Source organism: Palaemon carinicauda, chromosome 26 (assembly GCF_036898095.1).
Source record: "Palaemon carinicauda isolate YSFRI2023 chromosome 26, ASM3689809v2, whole genome shotgun sequence".
In the NCBI taxonomy this organism is placed as follows: Eukaryota; Metazoa; Arthropoda; class Malacostraca; order Decapoda; family Palaemonidae; genus Palaemon; species Palaemon carinicauda.
In genome coordinates, this window is record NC_090750.1 from 32,006,155 (window position 1) to 32,029,852 (window position 23,698).

A 23,698-nucleotide genomic window follows, 5' to 3' on the forward strand; every position below is an offset into this window, starting at 1 on the left:
GAAGATAGTTGGTCATAGAATGTGACGATTATTTCACAGGATAGCGAATATGAGAGGTTATGTAGAAGTTATAGAGTAATAACTAGATGTGTAAGGAAAGCTATTGCTACTACACAGAAAACTATGAGCGAGATTGACACGGGAGATATAAATCAACAGCCTGCTTTGCCTCCTCCTTTGGCTCCCATTAACCATCTCTCCCCCCCTAAACTCCCAGCAATTAAGATACCTGAATTTAGCGGTGGGGAAGAACAATGGCTTGCATTTTGGGATATATTTAACAGTTTAGTTCACTAACGTAGGGATATTTCCAATGTGATTAAGTTTTCTACACTCAGAGCTAGTTTATATAACGCCTTTGAAGCCATAGAAGGTTTGCCTGTCACTAATGCCAATTATTCAGTAGCTATTCAGACCATTAAGGAGAAGTATGATAGTAAGGAAAAATTGAAACGTAGACTTATGTCCAAATTAACACATTTAGTCTCTCCCGGTCATACAATAGAGGATTTGAACACGTTCAAATTGGAATATGAGAATATTATTTTACAAATGAATAGACTGAATTTAGATGTAGAGGCCATGAACCCCGTTTTCTCTAGTATAATATGCGAGAAATTATCACCTGAAACACGAAAGGCTATAGCTAATAAACATAATAGTATGTCTCATGATTTAAAAGCAAATTTCCTCAGGTTTGAAACATGTTTGTGAATTAATGGAATTTTGTTACGAAGGTGAGAATTCTAATAAGAGAAAGCGGGATCAGGATAACTATTCTAAAGTGATTCCCTCAAATGTGCAAAAGGTGCAGAGAGCACAACCAAGTAACAGTAAACCTAGTAATAGTATTCCTTACAATAATTGTGTGTTTTGCTCATCGAACCATGCCTCTCGCAATTGTAAGACTTTCAAATCCATTGATAGTAGAAGGGACAGAGTTAAATATTTAAGATTGTGCTTTGCTTGCCTCAAAGGAGGTCATTTATTCTCTGAATGTAGAAATAAGCCGAAATGCAATATATGTGATGGGCCTCATTACCCGATGATTTGTAAGAAAACAGAAAACCCTGTTAATCCTGCTCCACCAAAGTTGAGTGTAAATAGTAGGCTACTAATGTTAGTAAATCAAATGTTAATTCTGGAAAATCTCATAATGATTCTAAAGGTGCTGTTGGTAAAGGGGATTCCCCAGTAGTTATGACTGCTTCTTTGTGAATTGATCATTCTCAGACTAATAAGATTTCTGTTTCGATTGCTCTTCCTACTGCTAATGTAATTGTGTCAGGGAATGGACATAGTTCCTTTGAGAGAGCACTCTTTAATTCTGGTGCGCAAAGAACGTTTATAGCAACGGAATTAGCCCATAAGCTTAGTCTACCGTCCATAGCAACAGTAGCCTTAAAGGTAAAACCATTTGGCAGTGATGCCATGGAAGTTAATTGTAATATAGTAAGAGTTGTGGTGAGACTAGGTAAGATTTGTACTGTCATTAATGCCATTGTATTCGATAGAGTTAATTCCAGAATTTATTCTCCAGAATTAAGTAAGTTAGCTGCGTTCTTGACGAGCAAAGGCATAAAATTAGCAGATAATGATTTAAATTAAGATGAAGAAATGGTATAGAATTAGTCATTGGAGCTGACTACTATGGAAAATTCATTCAGAACAGTCAAATTTGCTCTGGAATAAAGATATTGAATACTTCTGGTGGTGCAATAATTTTTGGACCTCTTCCTAGTTGGTCTTATGACGATGTAGAATCTAATGAGATTACTACATCAAATGTATGTTGTTCAAGAATAGAAGTAGAGGAAATCCCTATTAATTCTTGTTGTGAAGTTAAAAAAATATGCGATTTAGAAAGTGTTGGTATTCGTCAATCTGAAATTAGTTCTGAAGAAAGAGAATCAGTTAAGTGTTTTAAGGATAAAGTAAAAAGGGTTGACAATAAATATGAAGTGTCCTTAGCATTTAAAGATGAAAATAGACCGCCCGTTAACTATAGAATAGCCATTGGTCAATTAATTCCTTGTTACATAGATTCAAATCTGACCCCTCCTTGTATGCTCATTATGATAAGATTATCAAAGATTACGTTCAGTCTGGGTTTATAGAATTAATTCCTCCAGGCTCACCTTTTATAGGACATTATTTACCCCACCATGCTGTAAAGAAGGATTCAGAAACAACTCCCATTTGAATAGTTTTTAATGCTTCTTCAAAGGCTAAAGGAGAACTTTCCTTGAAATTATTGTTTATTAACTGGTCCCTCATTAACTACTAAACTTTTCGATGCCCTGTTGAGTTTCCGTACAAACCCAGTAGCTGTGATTTCAGATATCAGTAAAGCCTTTTTAAGGATAGGCATTTCACCTGACTGTCGTGATTATTGCAGATTTCTATGGTAAACTGATCCCTCCGATTTGAAGTCTACTGTAACTTACCGGTTTTGTGTAGTTGTTTTGGAGCTACATGCTCCCCCTTTCTCTTGCAGCAAACCCTATTGCATCATTTATCTTTACATGATAATCCCCTTGCATCATCTCTGATGAGGAATTTCTATGTAGACAATTTTAGGAAGACTTACAAGGATGTGTCGGTCTAGATGGATGAGTATCCAGTAATAAATGCGATTCTTGAAGACGCTAATATGCCGCTACAAGAATGGGTCAGTAATGATTCAGTTTAACAGAACCATAGATGTTATCAAAGAAAGAGTAAACGTTTTGGGTTTAGAGTGGTATCTAGCACAAGATGAGATGTCACTGAAGGAAGTAAATTGTGAGTATAAAGGACCTTTAACCAAACGCAACGTTTTATCAGTAGTAGCTCGGATATTTGATCCTCTAGGATTATTTTCACCTATACAGGTGAGGGATAAATATTTTCTTGAATGTTTGTGGAGTAACTACGGGTGGGATGACCCTTTGCCAGAATCATTATGTTCAAGGTTTGATAAAACTTACAAGTGTTTTAGAAATGTAGAAAGTTTAATGTTTCCTAGGTTTGTTGTACATCCTGAATGTTCCCACTTACATGTATTTTGTGATGCCTCTAACAAGGCATATGGAGCTGCTGCCTATGTGATTAATTTCAAGAGAAGTGTAAGAAATTTACTGGTCAGTAAGTGTAAAGTGGCACCAAACCTTAAACAGACTATTCCACGTTTGGAATTGACAGCCTTGTCCTTGGGTGTGAAACTTGCTGGAAGATTAATGCAGAATGATGATTTAAGAGCGAGTTCTTGCACTCTCTGGAGTGACTCCATGGTTTCTATTTGTTGGGTGAAGAACAATAATAGTAAAATTCCCTATGTACGAAACAGTCACTGAAATTAATGAATTCAAGTTTCCTCTACAGTATAGCCCCTCTAAGGATAATCCAGCTGATATTCTATCCAGAGGTAGTAATAGTAAAGATTTAGCGCAAAATTCCTTAAGGTGGAATGGCCCTAAATGGCTTTTAACTGGTGATTATCGCCAATCTTAAACTACAGAAACTGAGCATGTTAATGAAATTCTTTCAGAACCTAAGTTTGTTCACCCTCCAACCCCATTAATTGACATCTCACGTGACAGTAATTTAAGTAAGCTTAAACGTATCATAAGGTCAATATTGCTTTTTCTTAATAAGTGCAGTAAAGGTTTCCAGTTTGTTGTTAACGAAATGAAAGCAATTGTCCTCCTTGAATAGAAGCAACATTTTTCTACTACCAGAATGTACCTCTGTGATAAGAATTCACATGGAGTGTCCATGGATATTAAGAATTTGTGTAATCAGTTAAACTTATTTGTAGATGAGGAAAATCTCATTAGGTCTCAGGGTCGCATGAAAAACGCTTCCATGTCTTATGATACTCAGTGCCAAATGCTGTTGCCTTCCAGAAGTTATTTAACAGTGTTGATAGTTGAACATTTGCATAGACATCACCATTGTGGTGTCAATTCTGTACTGGTATTGTTGAGATAAACCTTTTGGGTACCTAAAACACTGTCCAGGTGTGTTTTGTGTCAGAAGTTAACCAAGAAGCGGTTGTGTTTGCCTCCTCCTCCACCATTACCCACAGAAAGAGTGAGATATGATAGATCTTCCCAATCAGTAGGAGTTGATTATACTGGTGCTATTAATGTTTTTGATCATGAGACTGGCTTGGAGGAGAAGGTCTTTGTATGTCTATTTACCTGTACAGTACTACGAGCAGGGAGGTTTATTTAGAATTTACTCATTCCATGACTGCTTCCGATTTCCTACTGGCTATTCGACGCTTTGTAGGGTATCATTCTCTGTCGAGTCTGATTATACTGTATCTGACAATGATAGGAATTTGGTTGGATTAGGAACCAGAGGTAAAGTCATACCTTGAAGGAAATGATGTTAATTGGAAGTTCATTACACTGTAAGTCCCCTGGTCTGGAGGCTTTTATGAACGCCTAGTTGGTGTTCTAAAGGGATGTTTGTCCAAGGCCTTGTATCACAAACGTGTATCCTTTGAAGAGTTGAGAACTTTACTTGCTGAGTTTCAAGCTGTGATAAATTCTCGACCACTGACTTATCTCTCCTCTGATCGAGATTGTGAGGCTTCAACTCCCTCCATGTTACTTTATGGGCAAAATGTTAGTATTTCCCCTCCTCTTAACAATTCAGCAACTGATGACCCAGATTTCATGGGTTCAAGTGATCTTAGAGCACAATATTTTAGATTATCATCAGTACTAAGAAAATTTTAGAACTCTTGGAAAAGAGACTATTTAGTGTCCTTGAGAGAGAGACATAATAATTCTAGTAATAATCTCCCTGTAAATGTGAAAGTTGGGGACATAGTGATGGTGGACTTAGAAGATCATCTGGGTAAAGGCTATAGATCCCTCCTCTCATTGGGTAAGGTTACCCCGCTGTTTCTGTCGTCTGATGGTGTGATTAGGTCTGTAGAAGTGGGAGTAAATAATAAACTATACATGAGATCAATCACAAAGCTCGTACTTCTGGAATTACCTGAGAGGGAATTTGATAGTGTTGTAACTCAAGAGCCAGATAGTGTGCCTTTGAAGGGCACTAGACCTCGGCATGCAGCAGCAATCCGCTGTGATCAAGAGAAAGGATTTAATTTCTATGGATGTACTCCTAAAGTATATTTGATTTAAATTTTGGGTGCAGTTGTAATTACTTAAAATTATGATTCTTCTTGGAGGAGAATGTCAAAAATTGCCCTTTATTCCCCTTGAATAAAATTTCCTAGTTTTTTATGAGTACTTGTTTTGGGGTATTTCCCAGTTTCTATGAAAATATGTTAATATATGATTATTTTGCTCCACAGAAGTAGTTTTATTATATTAACTATAGCAATGAGTTGGTATAAATTGGTACATTGATATTCAAAGTAATAAACCACTTTTTTTTTTTTTTTTTTTTTTTTTTTTGCAAATTTTGTTCATCAAAATAAAATTAGATGACGTATCATTACAGTTTGTCAAACTTCTTCCTGTGGAGACTATACATATATATATCATTTTCTTATTGTAAGGGCACATGCCAGTAATTTAAGCTTGCCTTCTGAATTAAACCCCTGTTTTTTTGTGTATGTTGGATTACGATTAGGGCACTTGATGTTTGTTTTTTAATTAATGTTTGTTACGTAACCCTGTAATTTTGTGGATGTGACAACTGTGTTATGCAATATACTCCTCCCGAGTTTTCTTCTAGGGTGGAAAGGTGAAGCTCTGGGGGTTTTTTTAGCAGCTGACTCCACGAAGGCAAGTAAAAGAAGTTCTTGTAGAATCCAGCCCCATCACCTCGTGAATTGTCGTTGCCATTGTAGTAACTTCTTCATAAGAATATAGGGAATCCTATTTTGCCATTTATGTTTTTTTTCTATCGAAGTAACGAAACGTTTTGTTAATTTTTTGAAGTAATGTGTTAGTTTTCTTGCTTCTTAATGTAACTTCGATGATTGCTGTGTTCTTTAAATGTTAATTTATTTTTCTTTCAATTCGATTAATAATTAACAGGTCGTAAAATATTTTTTCCTATTAATGTCATGCTTATCTATTTACATTTGATTGCATATGGTTTTCCTACATTTTGTTTAATGCTATATTATTATTACTGTAGTTATATGAATACACACACCCACGCAATGCCCCCACCCCCCATCTCTCTCTCTCTCTCTCTCTCTCTCTCTCTCTCTCTCTCTCTCTCTCTCTCTCTCTCTCTCTCTCTCTCTCTCTCTCTCTCTCTTTGCAAAGTTTCCATTGAATACTCACTGATGGAGCCGTAATAAATAATTTTCTAAGCTTTATAATCAAGCACGACAGAGCTAAAAAATAAAAAATCCGGAGGTAATTTGTATTTTTTCTGACGATACAAACCTTCGCTATTTATAGGGGTATACTTTCTGCGAAAGCTGAAAGGAAGATTTTAGCGAGGGTTAACTATCCATCCTGCTAGGTAGCAGTGGCGCGGGGGGGGGGAGGGGGGGGGTGTGTTTGCCTGCTACCCCGCCCACTCACACATTGGTGATTGCGCTCACTTTACTTGGAGATAGGACTTCAAGGGAGACAGGGTTGGTGGGCCAGTACAGGTATGTATAAATAGCTAAGGTTTGTATCGTTGGGAAAAATACAAATTACCTCCGAATTTGTCATTTGTTCCGAAACTGAAATACAAACCACACTATCTATAGGGGTGGCTCACCCATTAGGAGGGTGGACGTCCCTGCCAATCTGGCTTTTTGGTCTTACCCGGGGTACTGCCTATTGTGCAGAGTTCCATGCAACAATATGGAGACCCTAACACCTCCTTAACCAGCTAAGCATGGTCAACGGCCTACCCTAGTTGCGTGTGGGGATAAACTAGCAATGTGACTGTCCAGGTAAACATTATTCTGAGTCTTCCAGGACATAACTTGAGAGACCAAGACATTCTCAATACCACCTCGCCAGGGTATGGGGACGCAACAGTACTGGAACAATACTAGGTTACACAAGGGAGCCATGGTTTACTTACCTGCAGAGGTTTGAGGCCAGCTTGTGCAGAGGTTCTAGTTGGCTGATTTTCCCTAAGAGAGGGGATGACGAAGAAAGGAAAAGAGCCAGGCTTTCCTTTCAATTCACTCGGACTAAAACCAGGATAACCGATAACCAATGCCCTCAACCTTCTGCTACTTGTCCAATAAGGAGCCTAAAGTACTAAACTAGCAGTTTTGCAGCCACCACAGGACCGATAGAGAACGGATCGAGATTCCTGTGGGTCACATCTTGCAGGTAGTTGGCAGTGAACATCGTTTAGCATTTACACACGGCCGCTTACAATATCTGCATCATAAAGTAGTTCTTTTTGAAGGCCAGGGACGTTGCAACGCCCCTGACATCATGCGTTCTGGGACGACGCATGACTCTGAGAATCCATAAGGAGATTGTGTTTTTCGTGACTCTACGCTTGGTTCTGCCCATGCTTGCGAAGAGTGAGGACCCTCTGGGCAATGTTGCTGCTGTTCTCTTGAGGTAGCGCCTCAAACACCTTACTGGTCATTGTAACAGATGATCTGGGTTGTAAGTTACAGAGCGGAGACTTGATATCCGGAAGGATTCGAACCTGGGATCCGAAACCAATTCTGATTCTTAGCTACAATCTCAGGGACGAAGCTGAAGCTTACCTCTCCCCATCCCCTGAAATGGGCGACGTCATAAGAGAAACCATGAAGTTCGCAAGCTCCATTGGCTGATGCCAAGGCGAGTAGGAACATAGTCCTCAAAGGCAGGTGGCGATTAGTTGCCTGGCGTAATGGTTCGTACGGAGGTCTCTCTAAAGACCGAAGAACTCGAACCACGTTCCTAGGGGGAAGTCTCTCTTCCGACTGAGGAGAGGTAAGTTTATAATTTTGTATGATTGATTGATTGTTTTAAAGTTTTCTGGGATACTGACATCTAAGGTCACTGCGGCTGATATTTATTCTATATAAAATATATAAGAATATTCAATTAAAACCATAAAAGTTAAGATGTCATTATAGAAGTTGAAATAGTTTTCAGAAGACCTGCTTCTGAAATAAATCTAAAAATACCGCTCGCATAGTAGGACACATCATGTCCAAGAATCTTGGAAAGGATGAGCCTGCCATCCTCACCTCGAGCCTCAAATAGATATCTATTTTTCAAGTTATTATAATTGGGGCATTAGGTCAACAAATGCCTCACTGTTAAAGGTACCAAACAGCCGTTGCTATATGGTTGGTGTCTTAACCGAGTGTGACCAATACGGAGACGAGAAAGAGATGTCTCCCACTTTCGGGGCATCATGTCATACCTACAGGGAGATATGACATTTGTTACTTATCTCATCTTATTGCCATCTAGACTATCCCAGTGCTCTTGTCAATTATTACAAGACCATTTCTTGATGTCAGGTAGGAAATCATCGGCAGTAAATATGGAAGCTGTTACAGGAAGTGCACCTTACAACTAAAACCATTCCTATGTACTCCAAATCCAACGCCAGTATCAGATTTGGAGCCATTAGTATACAGTGATACCTCGGTACTCGACCATAATCCGTTCGAGATCCGTGTTCGACCTCCGATTTGTTCGAGTACCGAATTTTTTTTCCCCATAAGAAATAATGGTATATATTCTATTCCGTTCCCAAGCACTCGAACAGGCCCAAAATATTAATAAAACGTGTACCTAAACAACAATAATTATCTAAATGTGTATGAAATTGGTCAGAAAATCCTATAAAACAATTTTAAACCATTTACTGTACTAAAATAAAACAATTTTAAACCATTTTCTGTACTGTAGTGAACATACCTTTGAGCAGCGGTTCGATGGCATACAGGGATGGATGTGGAGAGGATGGAAGGGGGAGGTTACTGCTTGGAAGGAGAGTCCCCTTCCATGATGTGGCGGGGTAGTTCTCCTTCAGGAGTTGTTTCTCTCTCCAATGAAAGGGTGGGCAGATCTATTTCAGGGGTTTCTTCTCTTCTTTGTCTCTTCTTTGGAGGAGAAACAGGCTTTGATGTAGCAGCTTTCTTTTCTTTTGTGAAAAACTGGTCTATTGTTAATTGTTTCTTCCTCCTCTGCAGTATTCTTCGAAAATGATGAATACCTGTTCTATTACGAATACCTGTTCTATTACGAAACTTTTCAAACCAACCCCTGCTCGCTTTAAATGTAAATGAATCACTTTCACTGGTACTCGGACTTTTCTTCACTAATTCTTCATAGATATGCAACGCTTTTTCACAAATGAACGCTTCACTAACACTTTCCCCGGCCAACTGTTTTTCTTTAATAAATATTAAAAGCAACTTTTCCATCTCCTCAATCACTTGTGGCCTTTGCTTAGTTACCGCCGTAACTCCCGTTGCAACATTCGCCTTCTTAATCATTTCTTTATGCTTTAAAAACGTAGAAATGGTCGACTTCGCCATTCCGTATTCTACCGCTAAATCGGACACTCGTACACCATTCTCATATTTCGCTATAATTTCCTTCTTCAACTCGATCGTTGTTCGCACTGTTTTCCTCTTCTCCTTCCCCTTAACACTCATTACTTTCTTGGGACTCATTATGAAAGCTAAAAAAGCAATTAAAAGCACTGAAAATCACTAAATCACAACGAATGCTGATCGCGCGTTGTCTGAGTGACGCTCTCGAGAGAACTGATGCTTCCCGAACAAGCGAGAGTGGCCGAGATGGCGCGATCATCACAAAGCCCATGCGGTCGTCACGTGTTCGGCTGGTCGAGTACCGAATTTTTGGTCGAGCACCGCAGCAAAAATTTCTCGAAAATTTTGGTCGAACTCCGAATTGTTCGAGTATAGAGTCGTTCGACTACCGAGGTATCACTGTATATAAAAGTCGATCCCCTATGTTCTTCAACATATTCCATAAAAAGAGATCTGGATTCTACGTCAAGTCATATTCTTCTTAACTGCAATGAAGTATTTACAAAAAGATACCTCTGATAATTTCCATGGAGGCATTGATGATATCTTAAATGGAAGCACCTTACTTCTAATTATATCAAGACTGTTTAATAATTGTTTCACCAGAAAGCAATAAGGTTGAGGAGATTTTGGGTGCAACTCAATGTATGTTTAGTGCCTTACAGGGCTTGAAGTCTGAAGGGCTGAAGAGCTAGGGAGTCTTTGCAACCTAAACCAATACTGAACAATAAAAACTTTCGGTAAAAGTCTAAAGGTCGTTCGCCAGCACCAACAAGGAGACTTGAGATAGGCGAAGTTCTAAACGCTCCTGTAGACAATCTAATACCACCATGATGTATCTCATATCTTTAATTGGCTTGGGGTGGCTGAGGAGTATATTTCACATCTATAGCTAATTTTTTAAAAAATCAAGGCCTTTAACTGTTTTAAAAACGGATTTTGAGCGAAGCGAAAAATCTATTTTTGGGTGAGATGGTCATGTCGTCCTGATGGAAGTTCCTAAAGGGTAGCTTCCTTAGATATATATAACTACGGCGATATTCCCAGAGAATTTACCTTAAGGTACCCAGAATTCTAACTCGTGGAGCGAATATCCCTAATAAAAGAACCAGGGATATCGCGAAATATCAGAGGACGTATTTTTGACACCCCACATAGCAATCTGCACCCCGAACAGAGTTAACACTTCGAAGGAGTCAATTGGCAAGAAAACGAAAAACGAGAAAGAAAGGAGAGCCGCTCGCAAGGTATCACTCCTCTCCCGTTTCGTAAGCGTGCATTGCGCCGCTCACAGCGCCATCTGTATTCCTTGTAGCGATACACGAGGTGCTACAGATACTGTATGTAGGGAGGGGACCTACAGCCCTTTTTTAGAAGAAAAGGGAAGGGCGGGTCCATCAGGACGACATGGCCATCTCACCCAAAAATAGATTTTTCGCTTCGCTCAAAATCCATTTTTTGGGCTCAAGCCATGTCGTCCTGATGGACATATGTATACCACAGAGCATTACTGTATCTGTGGATTCTCAAAACGTGCCGTACTCCCCAAAGGTATTTCCCGGCCAACTAGACCTAGAGACCTAAGATGTTACCGTCATACATCTTTTCAACTAACCATAGACCATGTTAGTGCTTCCTGCCCCCTACAGGGAAGTCATAATAGACTCTGGAAAAGTCTCGAAGAGTACATATACCTATGTATGAATAACAGACAAGCCAATATAGTGGTCTCACCCTATATCATGTACAGTAAAGCATAGTTTGTAAAGAACCACTGAGTCAATATGAAATATCGACCAGTTCTCCGTTCATTACTGGATTGGACAAAAGTTTATATCCGGGTAGGAGGAAAACTTGCATATTCGCCACCGTTCCCTTAGGGCATGGAGTCCTCCCGCTAGGGGAAAGCATAAACCAATGCAAAAATGCTTGCATAAAGGAACAATCTATTAGAATTATCCCAGATAAATATACATAGTAAACGTAATGCTAAATCATTTCAAATAAAATGACACAGGCGAAGGAGACGCAAGGTTCACAAGAACTAGTTTATTGACAAACAATAAAATAAAACAGGTTAAAAAACAATTATATATATATAAGAGGAGGATAACCAATAAATAAGCATAAGCATGATAGTAAACAGAAAACTTGTTTATCTGAAAAAAAAACATTAGCGCCACTAACATACCGAGGTATCAAAATCATAAAAGTCTGTATTACTAATCAGTTACATTAGCGTTGGAAACGCTTGACACACATGTCTGCACTTATGCTAGGTACACCTTTGAATATGGAACAGTCAATGTGGGCACCCCTAACACTTAGTTTGTAGAACAGTTCGTAACTACACACTCACCCCAGAATTAATCGTCCCAATTAAATCCACTGTTCCTCGCAGAGTTAAACAGCAGGGTTAACGACACTACCCACTGCTACCACAGACCTCTTCAGTTGATCCACTTGCTTCACATAGTGACGAAAGAACACTCTGGAAGACTTCCAGCCAGTGTATGAGCAAAGATGTTCGAAATCCATACAATTAAAGAAATTTAAGGATGGGGCAACTTTCCTCGGATCATGACCTGCGGGTGTACTGTCTGGATCAGCTCTGCGAATAAAATAGGTGATTTTCACCCTAAGTTGTTTCAGTGATAAATTTGAGCCTGATGTTTCTCCCCTGAATAGTTGACCACCCCTGAAGTCTTAAGTTCTACGAAGATAGACCTTTAGGCATTCCACTGGACATAGAGATGCATCTTTTTTCAGAGGGCAGATTCTCCAGGGACCCCACCTGTTGGTGGGTAACTCGTTCTTGGCGAGAAACGTAGGATCCGGAAACAGGTTCAGTTCTCCCCCATCCAAGAACTCAACACGACTCACCTCTCTCGAGAGGGCTACAATTTCACTAACCCTGGCCCCCGACGTGAGTGCAAACAGGAAAATAACTTTTTGGGTCAAATCCTTTAAAGCACACTCCTCATTGTTCAACAGCGAAGCGAAATGAAGAACTTATCTAAAGACCATGAAATGGGCTTTGGAGGTGCTGATGGTCTGAGCCTAGCACAGACTTTCGGAATTTTGTTAAAAATATTGTTAGAGAGGTCGACCTGGAAGGCATATAAAATGGGTCTTGTCAAAGCAGATTTACACGTTGATATTGTGTTGGCTGCTAACCCTTGACCATAGAGGTGGATGAAGAAAGATAAGCAGAAGTCCGTCGAGATCTTTTGCGGATTCTTCGCCTTGACAAAGGCCACCCATTTTCTCCATGATGACTCATATTGCCTTCTAGTAGATTTGCACTTATATTCCTCAAGGAAGTCTATCCTGTCTTTTGAAATCCCGAAACGTTTTCTCACCGCTAGGGAGAGAAAATCATGAGCTGCAGGTTCCGGGTTTTCTGTGATGAAGCGCAGACAGTCGACTTCTGAACTCGCTGGGTCAGAACTGGATCTGGTAACGGTAGACACTTCAGCCGTAGTTCCAATGCCAGAGGGAACCACACGCTGTTCGGCCACTTGTGAGCCACTATTTCCGCTACTCCCTTGAAAGATCTCAGTTTGTTGAGGACCCTCAATAGAAGGTTGTGAGGAGGGAACAGGTAAATCCTGGACCATCTGTTCCAGTCGAGGGACATCGCGTCCACTACTTCCGCCAAGGGATCCTCGTACGGGAACACGTAAAGGGGTAACTTCTTGTTGTCTTTCGTCCCAAAGAGGTCTATCTGCAGTTCTGGGACTTGACTCAAGATGAAGGAGAATGATCCTGCGTCTAGGGACCATTCCGACTCTATCAGTCTGAACCTGGATAGAGCGTCCGCTGTCACATTGCGGACTCCTTGAAGGTGAACTGCCGACAGGTACCACTTCTTCTTTTCCGCCAGTCGAAAGATGGCCAACATCACCTGGTTGAGTGGTGGTGACCTCGATCCTTGTCGATTCAAGCATCTCACAATCATCTCGCTGTCCAGTACCAACCTTATGTGGATCGAGCGACAAGGGGAGACTTTCTTCAAGGTAAGGAGTACTGCCTTAGCTTCCAGAAAGTTTATGTGAAATGTCTTGAATAGATTGGACCAAGTTCCTTGGGCCTTCTTCCGATGAGAATGACCTCCCCACCCCTCCCTCCTTCGAGGCGTCTGTGAGAATAGTCAACGAGGGGGAGGTGGCTGAAGAAGCACCGACTTCTTTAGTTGCCTGACTTGGGACCAAGGCCTGAGAAGCGTACGTAGACGAAGCGGTACTGGTCTAATCAGATCTCTTCGCGCGTTTGATGCATAACTTCTCCAAACTTCGGTTGCATCCTTTAGCTGTGCTCTTAGCACCGGGTCTGTTACTGAGGCAAACTGGAGAGAACCCAGCACTCTATCCTGTTCGCGTCTTGATATCCTTTTGGAATCCAGAAGTCTCTTGACAGAACCAGCTATCTCCTTCCTCTTCTTTGCCGGGATGGAGAGTTGGTGTGACACTAGGTCCCAGTGGATTCCCAACCACTGGAACTTTTGAGATGGAGAAAGTCGAGATTTTTTTCTGTTGATCTTGAAGCCTAGATGCTCTAGGAACTGGATCACCTGTAGGGAAGCTTGCAAACATTCTGTCTTGGATGCTGCCCACACCAGCCAATCGTCCAGGTAGGCTACCACCTGGATTCCCTTTAGGCGTAATTGTTTGAGAGCTACGCTCGCAAGCTTCGTGAAGATCCTTGGGGCTATGTTTAGCCCGAATGGCATGGCTCTGAAGGCGTAGAGTCTTCGATGTAGCTTGAACCCTAGGTTGGGGGAGAGTTGACGATTGATTGGAACGTGCTAATAGGCGTTTGACAAATCTATGGAGACGGTATATGCCCTCTTGGGCAGTAAGGTCCTTATGTGTTGTAGTGTTAGCATCTTGAACTTGCAGTTCACTATGAACTTGTTGAGTGGCGACAAGTCCAGAATGACTCTGAGTTGTTCTGAGTCCTTCTTGGGAACACAAAACAGCCTCCCATGGAATTTGATGGACTTTACCCTTCGGATTACTCTTTTCTCCAACAGTTCTTGAATGTACTCCTCCAGAACGGGGGTGGAGTGTTGGAAAAATTGAGGGCACGGGGGTGGAGTGCTGTACCAGCTCCAACCCAGTCCATTCTTGAGTAGGCTGTGGGCCCAGGGATCGAAGGTCCACCGATCCCGAAAATTCTTAAGTCTCCTTCCTACCGGTATCATCTCACTTTGACTGCTGTTGCCCTGAGGTCTTGCCTCCTTGACTGTGACCACCCCTGAATCCCCTCCCCCTTGATGGGCGTCTAGACGAACCTCTGGCTGCTCCTCTAGGCTTCGCTCGAAAGGTAGTTGACTGCCCTTCGAACGCTGGGTTAAATGCCGGAGACTGCGTCGACACGGCTTGGGGTACCCACTGGTACGTGGTCGGGGTTTGTGCCACCATCTGGGGCACTGTAGGCATAGGAAGTTGTTGCTGCTGCTGCTGTCTGAATGGCTTGGCTGGCCGAGAGGGTAGCCTAGTCTTCTTAGTCTTCCTCTTTGGTTGGGGACCCTCATCCGGGGAAGACTTTCTCTTGAGAGATAAGCCCCACTTCTGGAGAAGGTTTCTATTCTCCGTGGCGGCCTTATCTACAACCTCCTTGACCGCTTCACTAGGGAAAAGATCTTTGCCCCAAATGCTGGAGGAGATTAGCTTCCTTGGCTCGTGCCTCACCACAGCCGAGGCGAACACGAACTCCCTACAAGATCTCCTAGCTTTGACGAAGCTATAAAGATCCTTCGTCACTGTGACTAGGTGTGTCTTAGCCACTACCATAAATATTTCAAGGACCTTGGGGTCACTTGCCATTGTCTCTAGAGTCGTTTGATGAGACATTGAGGCGGCAAGTCTTTCTTTTGTCTCAAGCTCCCTGCGCAAAAGAAAGTCAGACAGCTTGGGGAGGTTCTCACCGAACTGACGTCCGGCAATATCAGCCTCCAACTTCCCGACTGAGAAGGTAAGATGGACGTCCTTCCAGTCCTTGTGGTCCATGGGTAGGGCCAAAGACAGAGGTTTACACTCCTCCAAGGAGGGGCATGGCTTACCTGCCTCGATTGCTTTCAGCACAGCCGTAAACCCTTTCTGCATAAAGGGGAAGGCTCTAGAAGCAGAGGACACAAAGGAAGGGTGCTTCTTACTCAAAGCAGGTACCTTTGAGTTTGTAAAGCCCCTCTCTTTCATCGAGCTTGACAATAAAGCTTGAGCCTTAGCGTGGTCCAAAACTATGACCTCCTTCGGCTCCGTTTCTTCCTTTGAGGCTGGTTCCTTCCTTAGACGGACATAACAGTCCGGATACAACTCCTTGCTGGGCCAGAATTCCACCTCCTCAAGGGGGACTGAGCCCAACTTCTCCGAAATGACGATTTTTCCCGTCGTCATACGCATGTGCTCGGCATACCTCCAAGGGTTGGCATCTGAGCACAAGGGAAGGTCTTTCACGCTGAGCTTCTTCTGGGGCCCATGTGATGCTGCAAGTCTCCGCATCTCCAGCTTCATTGCAGCAGCCTTCTCATTATTTTCCCTCTGCATCTGTTGGATCATTCCAACGATGGAGGAAAGGGTCTTTCCCAGGTCATCTGGGAGAGAGGATGATGTTGAGGGAATAGTTTCAGGGGCCTGAACCGGAGTAGCCGACACCTCGTCGAACTCTTCCTCTTCATTGTCTGAAGCCTGCTCTTCTGCCAGAAGGTCTTCTTCCAAACGCTCGGACACCTCCGACATCCTATCGTCCAATTGGATGTCCTGCAGGGTGTCTGCAACTTCAGCATCCACCGGGATCTGAACCACCGGTATCTCCGCTTGAGGTTGGGGAATCACTGCCTCAGCTGATGCCTTGGGGAAAAGGTAAGCCCTCATCTTCTCACTTGGAAGATAGGGCCCAGAAGTGTTCTTCTGAAAGCCCCTTACCCAGGTACGAAGCTTCTCCCTTGCTGCGTCCCTTGACTCCGCCGTCTTAGGGGAATCAAAAGCCTCAGTAATCAGGTTTGTGCACACAGTACATACCTGCGGGTCCCAATACCGGAGATCACCTTTGGAGACTGCCCATGCTGCGTGCCTCCTACACAAGTCATGTCCGCAGAAGTTCTTGCTGCGGACGTTGCAGAAAACGCTTCCACACTTCGGATGGTCCTCCTGTAAAGAGAAGAAAATTCCATGAGTATCAAGTGAACTACGTATCACTGGATATACATAGCTTAGCATAACTAAACTAGAAAGGAAAGACACACACTTGTATTTCCCGCACAGTCAATTGCTGCAACCTTCCAGATAATAAAATCGTATGGTTTATCTATTCTAGAGCGACCAATAAATAATTTCCAGAGGAAACAGATGTAGCTCACACCCAAATAAGTGATTTTAAAATGCTGGATAGTAGACAAGAAAGAACTCACTTTTTTTATCTGTAAGGTTACACCAAAGGCCTGTGCAAGACAACACAAAAGTGTTAGAAAAACTTAATGTTGTAATAAATACTATACTATAGTTTTCTCCCTACAGTATATACTATACTGAAAAATACTGGCTACAGTATAGAAGGTAATGTGCCGGCACGTGTCTTAACTAGTTCCAAAGTATACTACTTATAAACTATAAGGTGGAAGAACGCTGGTTCAAATGCGTGTGCCGGCCAGCAGTTCGGTAACTACACAAGATAGCACCCGGCTGCCGGCCGCCAAACGTAGCGGCCGGCAGAACCTCGGTGTGTTTCTATTGCCGGCCGGCAGCTAAACAACAACAGCACACGGCTACCGGCCACTAATCGTAGAGGCCGGCAGAACAATGGCGTGATATATAGCCGGCCGGCAAAGGTATACAACCAATGCCGGCCGGCAGCAAAAGAACCAGAGAACTCCGACTGCCCGGCTGCCGGCCACTTAGGCCGGCAGCCGGGCTAGGGTACAAACACTAGAAGAAAAACAGAATGGATGCCGGGATAAGAGACTGTACTGCCTCATAGCCCGGCAACCCAAAAGAGTGCACATAAGGAAGGGGAGAATATAACTTCAGGCTTCCTAACCAATGCCATCTGGCTCTACAGACAAACATGGATGAGAGACCAAGGGAGATCCGGGTAGCACTCAAAGCAGAAGACCCTTGCCGGCCAGCACGCACTGCCGGGCGGCAAGGGACTGAGTCAACCCCACATCCTAACCTATGCTAGATACAGATGTAGAATGACGGACAGGGATGCAATGGCTAGGCCATCACTAAGGAAAGAGGGGGAAAAGGGGGAAGAGGGTCCTTACAACCTTGCTCTAATAATGACTCACCCGCAGCCAAGAAAACTCATCTCAGCCTAGGGGAGATCCGAGGAGGGAGGCCAGCAATACTTGCCAACTCCCTCGGAACCAAAGCAAGGAAGGCGTTGTTACTCACAGAAAAGAGGATCTCATCCTCCACACCGAGAACAACAACACTGGACTAGTCTGCTAGATCACAAAAAGAAGTAATCATCTCGTACAGAAACCTTCGAAAGTGAACTAAGGAGGCTAAGCCTCCTATGTCTGCTGTCAGCCTAGCAAGGGAATCTCAACCACAAGCTAGACAGAAACAGACTCAGACTAAGAACTCTGATGTCCTGCCCCCTTCCTGAAACCAGACTTACTGGAAACAGGAAAGAACAGAAACATCCTAATATAGTTGTATCTAAAGACAATTCAGATAAACCATTAGGGTTAAGCCCAAGGCTTAAGCAGAGGGAAAGGGATTGCACACATTCTCCGAAGAGAAGAGAGCAACCGGGGAGTGAGAGAAAGTATACTAGGCCCCATAGACAACTAGCCTAGGCGCGAAGAGAATCGATTACCTAAATCATCGAAACTCACTTGTACTGTATACTATCTTGGAAGAAAATCAACATAATCTTAAATGTATAAAACTGCCTAAAGCTTCAATAAAATGTTATTTTCATTAGTAAAATAAATTTTTGAATATACTTACCCGGTGATCATATAGCTGTCAGCTCTGCTGCCCGACAGAAAAACCTAAAGACAAAATACTCAAGGGACTGAGTCAACCCCACATCCTAACCTATGCTAGGTACAGATGTAGAATGACGGACAGGGATGCAATGGCTAGGCCATCACTAAGGAAAGAGGGGGAAAAGGGGGAAGAGGGTCCTTACAACCTTGCTCTAATAATGACTCACCCGCAGCCAAGAAAACTCATCTCAGCCTAGGGGAGATCCGAGGAGGGAGGCCAGCAATACTTGCCAACTCCCTCGGAACCAAAGCAAGGAAGGCGTTGTTACTCACAGAAAAGAGGATCTCATCCTCCACACCGAGAACAACAACACTGGACTAGTCTGCTAGATCACAAAAAGAAGTAATCATCTCGTACAGAAACCTTCGAAAGTGAACTAAGGAGGCTAAGCCTCCTATGTCTGCTGTCAGCCTAGCAAGGGAATCTCAACCACAAGCTAGACAGAAACAGACTCAGACTAAGAACTCTGATGTCCTGCCCCCTTCCTGAAACCAGACTTACTGGAAACAGGAAAGAACAGAAACATCCTAATATAGTTGTATCTAAAGACAATTCAGATAAACCATTAGGGTTAAGCCCAAGGCTTAAGCAGAGGGAAAGGGATTGCACACATTCTCCGAAGAGAAGAGAGCAACCGGGGAGTGAGAGAAAGTATACTAGGCCCCATAGACAACTAGCCTAGGCGCGAAGAGAATCGATTACCTAAATCATCGAAACTCACTTGTACTGTATACTATCTTGGAAGAAAATCAACATAATCTTAAATGTATAAAACTGCCTAAAGCTTCAATAAAATGTTATTTTCATTAGTAAAATAAATTTTTGAATATACTTACCCGGTGATCATATAGCTGTCAGCTCTGCTGCCCGACAGAAAAACCTAAAGACAAAATACGCCAGCGATCGCTATACAGGTGGGGGTGTACATCAACTGCGCCATCAGTCCAGCAGGTACTCAAGTACTCCATGTCAACACAGAACCAATTTTCTCCTCGGCCCACTGGGTCTCTATTGGGGAGGAAGGGAGGGTCCTTTAATCTATGATCACCGGGTAAGTATATTAAAAAATTTATTTTACTAATGAAAATAACATTTTTCAATATTAAACTTAGCCGGTGATCATATAGCTGATTCACACCCAGGGGGGTGGGTAGAGACCAGCATTACCTGTTGACATTATTATGAGCTAAGTATTTTGTATTTCATTTTAGCAGTTATTCAAAATAACAAACATAAAATAAATAAGTACCTGGTAAGGAAGTCGACTTGAACAATTACTCTGCCTTTTTAAGTACGTCTTCCTTACTGAGCCTCGCGATCCTCATAGGATGCTGAGCGACTCCTAGGAGCTGAAGTATGAAGGGTTGCAACCCATACTAAAGGACCTCATCAAAACCTCTAATCTAGGCGCTTCTCAAGAAATGATTTTGACCACCCGCCAAATCAAGTAGGATGCGAAAGGCTTCTTAGCCTTCCGGACAACCCAAAAATAATAATAAACATTTCAAGAGAAAGATTAAAAAAGGTTATGGAATTAGGGAATTGTAGTGGTTGAGCCCTCACCCACTACTGCACTCGTTGCTACGAATGGTCCCAGAGTGTAGCAGTTCTCGTAAAGAGACTGGACATTCTTAAGATAAAAAGACGCGAACACTGATTTGCTTTTCCAATAGGTTGCGTCGAATATACTTTGCAGAGATCTATTTTGTTTAAAGGCCACGGAAGTTGCGACAGCTCTAACTTCGTGTGTCCTTACCTTCAGCAAAGCTTGGTCTTCCTCATTCAGATGGGAATGAGCTTCTCGTATAAACAGTCTGATAAAAAAGGATAAAGCATTCTTTGACATAGGCAAAGATGGATTCTTAACTGAACACCATAAAGCTTCAGACGGGCCTCGTAAAGGTTTTTAAATAGAACTTAAGAGCTCTTACAGGATATAAGACTCTTTCTAGTTCATTTTCAACCATACGATAAGTTTGGAATATCGAACGATATTGGTCAAGGCCGAGAAGGCAGCTCGTGTTTGGCTAGAAAACCAAGTTGTAGAACATGTAGCCGTTTCGGATGAGAATCCGATGTTCTTGCTGAAGGCATGAATCTCACTGACTCTTTTAGCTGTGGCTAAGCATATCAGGAAAAGAGTCTTAAAGGTGAGATCTTTCAGGGAGGCTGATTGTAGCGGTTCGAACCTGTCTGACATAAGGAATCTTAGTACCACGTCTAAATTCCAACCAGGTGTAACCAAACGACGCTCCTTCGTGGTCTCAAAAGACTTAAGGAGGTCCTGTAGATCTTTATTGTTGGAAAGATCTAAGCCTCTGTGACGGAAGACTGATGCCAACATGCTTCTGTAACCCTTGATAGTGGGAGCTGAAAGAGATCGTTCTTTCCTCAGATATAAGAGAAAGTCAGCTATTTGAGTTACAGAGGTACCGGTCGAGGATACGGATACTGACTTGCACCAGTTTCGGAAGATTTCCCACTTCGATTGATAGACTCTAAGGGTGGATGTTCTCCTTGCTCTAGCAATCGCTCTGGTTGCCTCCTTCGAAAAGCCTCTAGTTCTCGAGAGTCTTTCGATAGTCTGAAGGCAGTCAGACGAAGAGCGTGGAGGCCTTGGTGTACCTTCTTTACGCGTGGCTGACGTAGAAGGTCCACCCTTAGGGGAAGTGTTCTGGGAACGTCTACTAGCCATCGAAGTACCTCGGTGAGCCATTCTCTCGCGGGCCAGAGGGAAGCAACTAGCGTCAACCTTGTCCCTTCGTGAGAGGCGAACTTCTGCAGTACCTTGTTGACAATCTTGAACGGAGGGAATGCATATAGATCTAGATGTGACCAATCTAGTAGAAAGGCATCTATATGAACTGCTGCTGGGTCCGGGATTGGTGAGCAAAATATTGGGAGCCTCTTGGTCATTGAGGTTGCGAAGAGATCTATGGTTGGCTGGCCCCAGGTGGCCCAAAGTCTCTTGCATACATCCTTGTGGAGGGTCCATTCTGTTGGAATTATTAGTCCCTTCCGACTGAGACAATCTGCCATGACATTCAAGTTGCCTTGGATGAACCTCGTACTAGTGAAATGTCTAGACCTTTTGACCAGGTGAGGAGGTCCCTTGCGATCTCGTACCATGTCAGAGAGTAGGTCCCTCCTTGCTTGGAGATGTACGCCAAAGCCGTGGTGTTGTCCGAGTTCACCTCCACCACTTTGCCTTGAAGGAGAGACCTGAAGCTTTTCCAGGTCAGACGTACTGCCAGTAGCTTCTTGCAGTTGAAATGCATTGTCCTTTGACTCGAGTTCCATAATCCCGAGCATTCCCTACCGTCTAATGTCGCACCCCAGCCTACGTCCGATAAGAGAACGTGGTTGGGAGTCTGAACAGTCAGGGGAAGACCCTCTCTAAGGTTGATATAGTCCTTTCACCAAGTCAGACCAGACTTTATCTTTCCGGAAACCGGGATCGAGACCGCTTCTAGCGTCTTGTCCTTTCTCCAGTGAAAAGCTAGATGGTATAGAAGAGGACGGAGGTGTAGTCTTCCTAGTGACACAAATTGATCCACGGATGACAGTGTCCTTACCAGACTCATCCACAGCCTGACTGGGCAGCGTTCCTTCTTCAGCACCTTCTGGATGGATAGCAGGGCTGGGGGTTGATCGTCTTGTTCAGCAACGTCCTCATCAGAGGGTTCCTCATCCGAAACTGATGAGGAAACGGCAACGGAGTGGGCAACGTCTGACTCGCTGAATCCGGTCGCACTGGTGGATGCGTGACGGAGCCGGACGCAATATCATGGTACTGCTGCACAGTCTGTGAACTGTCAACAACCATGGGTGCGCGAGGAAGTACAGCGTCAACCCGAAACTGTCTAGAATGTCTGGGTTGTGCAGTCAACACCCTACCGGGTTGCTGAGGTTGACGCACTGCGTCACAACAAGTCACCTCTGCTGGTTGTTGAACGTCTTCCTAGTGAAACACTGAACGTCAACAACCACCTCCGAGCGTCGCTTAATGTCAACGTGCGACTGGCAACCCACACTGGGTCGCATCGGTGGAGGAACCACCTCAACTGGCAGACGCGAGTAGGATACCTCAGCGTCAACAGGGAGCACAACCAACCGGTTGGAAGGTTGTTGGCCAGAAGGTTCTTCTCAGTATTTAAGTCCTCTATCAAGGACACAAGCTTGGACTGCATGTCTTGCAGCAAAGCCCATTTAGGGTCTACGGGAGCAGGTGTGGCAACAGACGGGGTTAGCGACTGAGGCGGAACCATTTACCATCCCTGGAAGCCTTGTTATGTGTGACATAATAGTACAGCAAAACTTCAAAGGCTCGACAAAAGTTGAGAAGTTGACCTGTAAACAACTTGGAGCGTCTCCTGGCTAGGCACCAGGGCGAGTCTACCAGAATTGAGAAGTCTACCTGGGCAGAGGCATGAACTCCCAAGCCGAGAACTTCTCTCGTGTCCTATCAGACTCTCGCTTTATAAGCCAGTTTAAAAGAAGGGAAATCAAAGGCTGTATCCCTAAAACTCCTCCTGGTGCAAAAACCAGTCGCCTAGCCAACGTAACGCTCTCTAGGAGAGCGAGAGAGCACTAGCTTAACAACAACGGCTTCGAAGTAGCTAGGCCTAGTGTAAGTTCTGACGTTAGGCGAACGAGGAGCAGCAGTTACAAGATCCGGACGAAGATCCTTAAAAAATCATCATGATTTAATTAAAGTCCATAGGAGGCTAAGCAGCTTAAGGCTCCTCTCCAAATGACAGAGTCCTCAAAGGAATATCAGTAGGAGGGAGAACAACCTTTCTCATCTACAGGAACCTTGTCCGAGAAAAGCTAGGTTATCTCAGTGAGGATCTCACTGGTGCATTAGCAGCAGACCAGAAGGTAACGTTATGTAACTGCTTGACAGTCTGCTAACTGTCAAAAACTGAACTGTCAACCACAACAGGTGCGTGAGGACATACAGCACTGGTGCATTAGTAGCAGACCAGAAGGCAACGTCATGTAACTGCTAGACAGTCTGTGAGCTGGCAATAACCATAGCTGTGTGGGGAAGCCTCTACTCCTGACTGACTAGTCTGCTGCGGGCGAGTAGCGGTAACCACAGTGGGTTGCGGAGGTTGAAGCACAGCGTCAAAACAAAGCAACTTAACTCCACCCTCCTGTTGTTGTGGTAACTCGCGAACGTCAACGGAGGGTAGCTTGCGTCTGTGAACGTCAACGTGCGGCTGGCAGAGTACACTGCGCA

The 23,698-nt window shown here is 43.4% G+C and overlaps 3 protein-coding genes across 3 annotated transcripts in view; 1 reads left to right on the forward strand and 2 right to left on the reverse strand.

Annotated features, from left to right (window-relative positions):
- Positions 1-2,117, forward strand: part of LOC137619875 (uncharacterized) — a 2,974-nt gene extending 857 nt beyond the window's left edge. Inside the window, exons 3-6 of the mRNA XM_068350165.1 lie at positions 339-661; positions 696-1,099; positions 1,234-1,474; positions 1,627-2,117. Of these exons, the coding sequence (XP_068206266.1) occupies positions 339-661; positions 696-1,099; positions 1,234-1,474; positions 1,627-2,117 (1,459 nt within the window). The remainder of the gene's footprint in view (positions 1-338; positions 662-695; positions 1,100-1,233; positions 1,475-1,626) is intronic.
- The window catches only part of LOC137619478 (decapping and exoribonuclease protein-like), a 153,248-nt gene that overhangs the window by 90,280 nt on the left and 39,270 nt on the right, over positions 1-23,698 (reverse strand). The window lies entirely within an intron of this gene.
- The window catches only part of nero (deoxyhypusine hydroxylase nero), a 70,737-nt gene that overhangs the window by 7,928 nt on the left and 39,111 nt on the right, over positions 1-23,698 (reverse strand). The window lies entirely within an intron of this gene.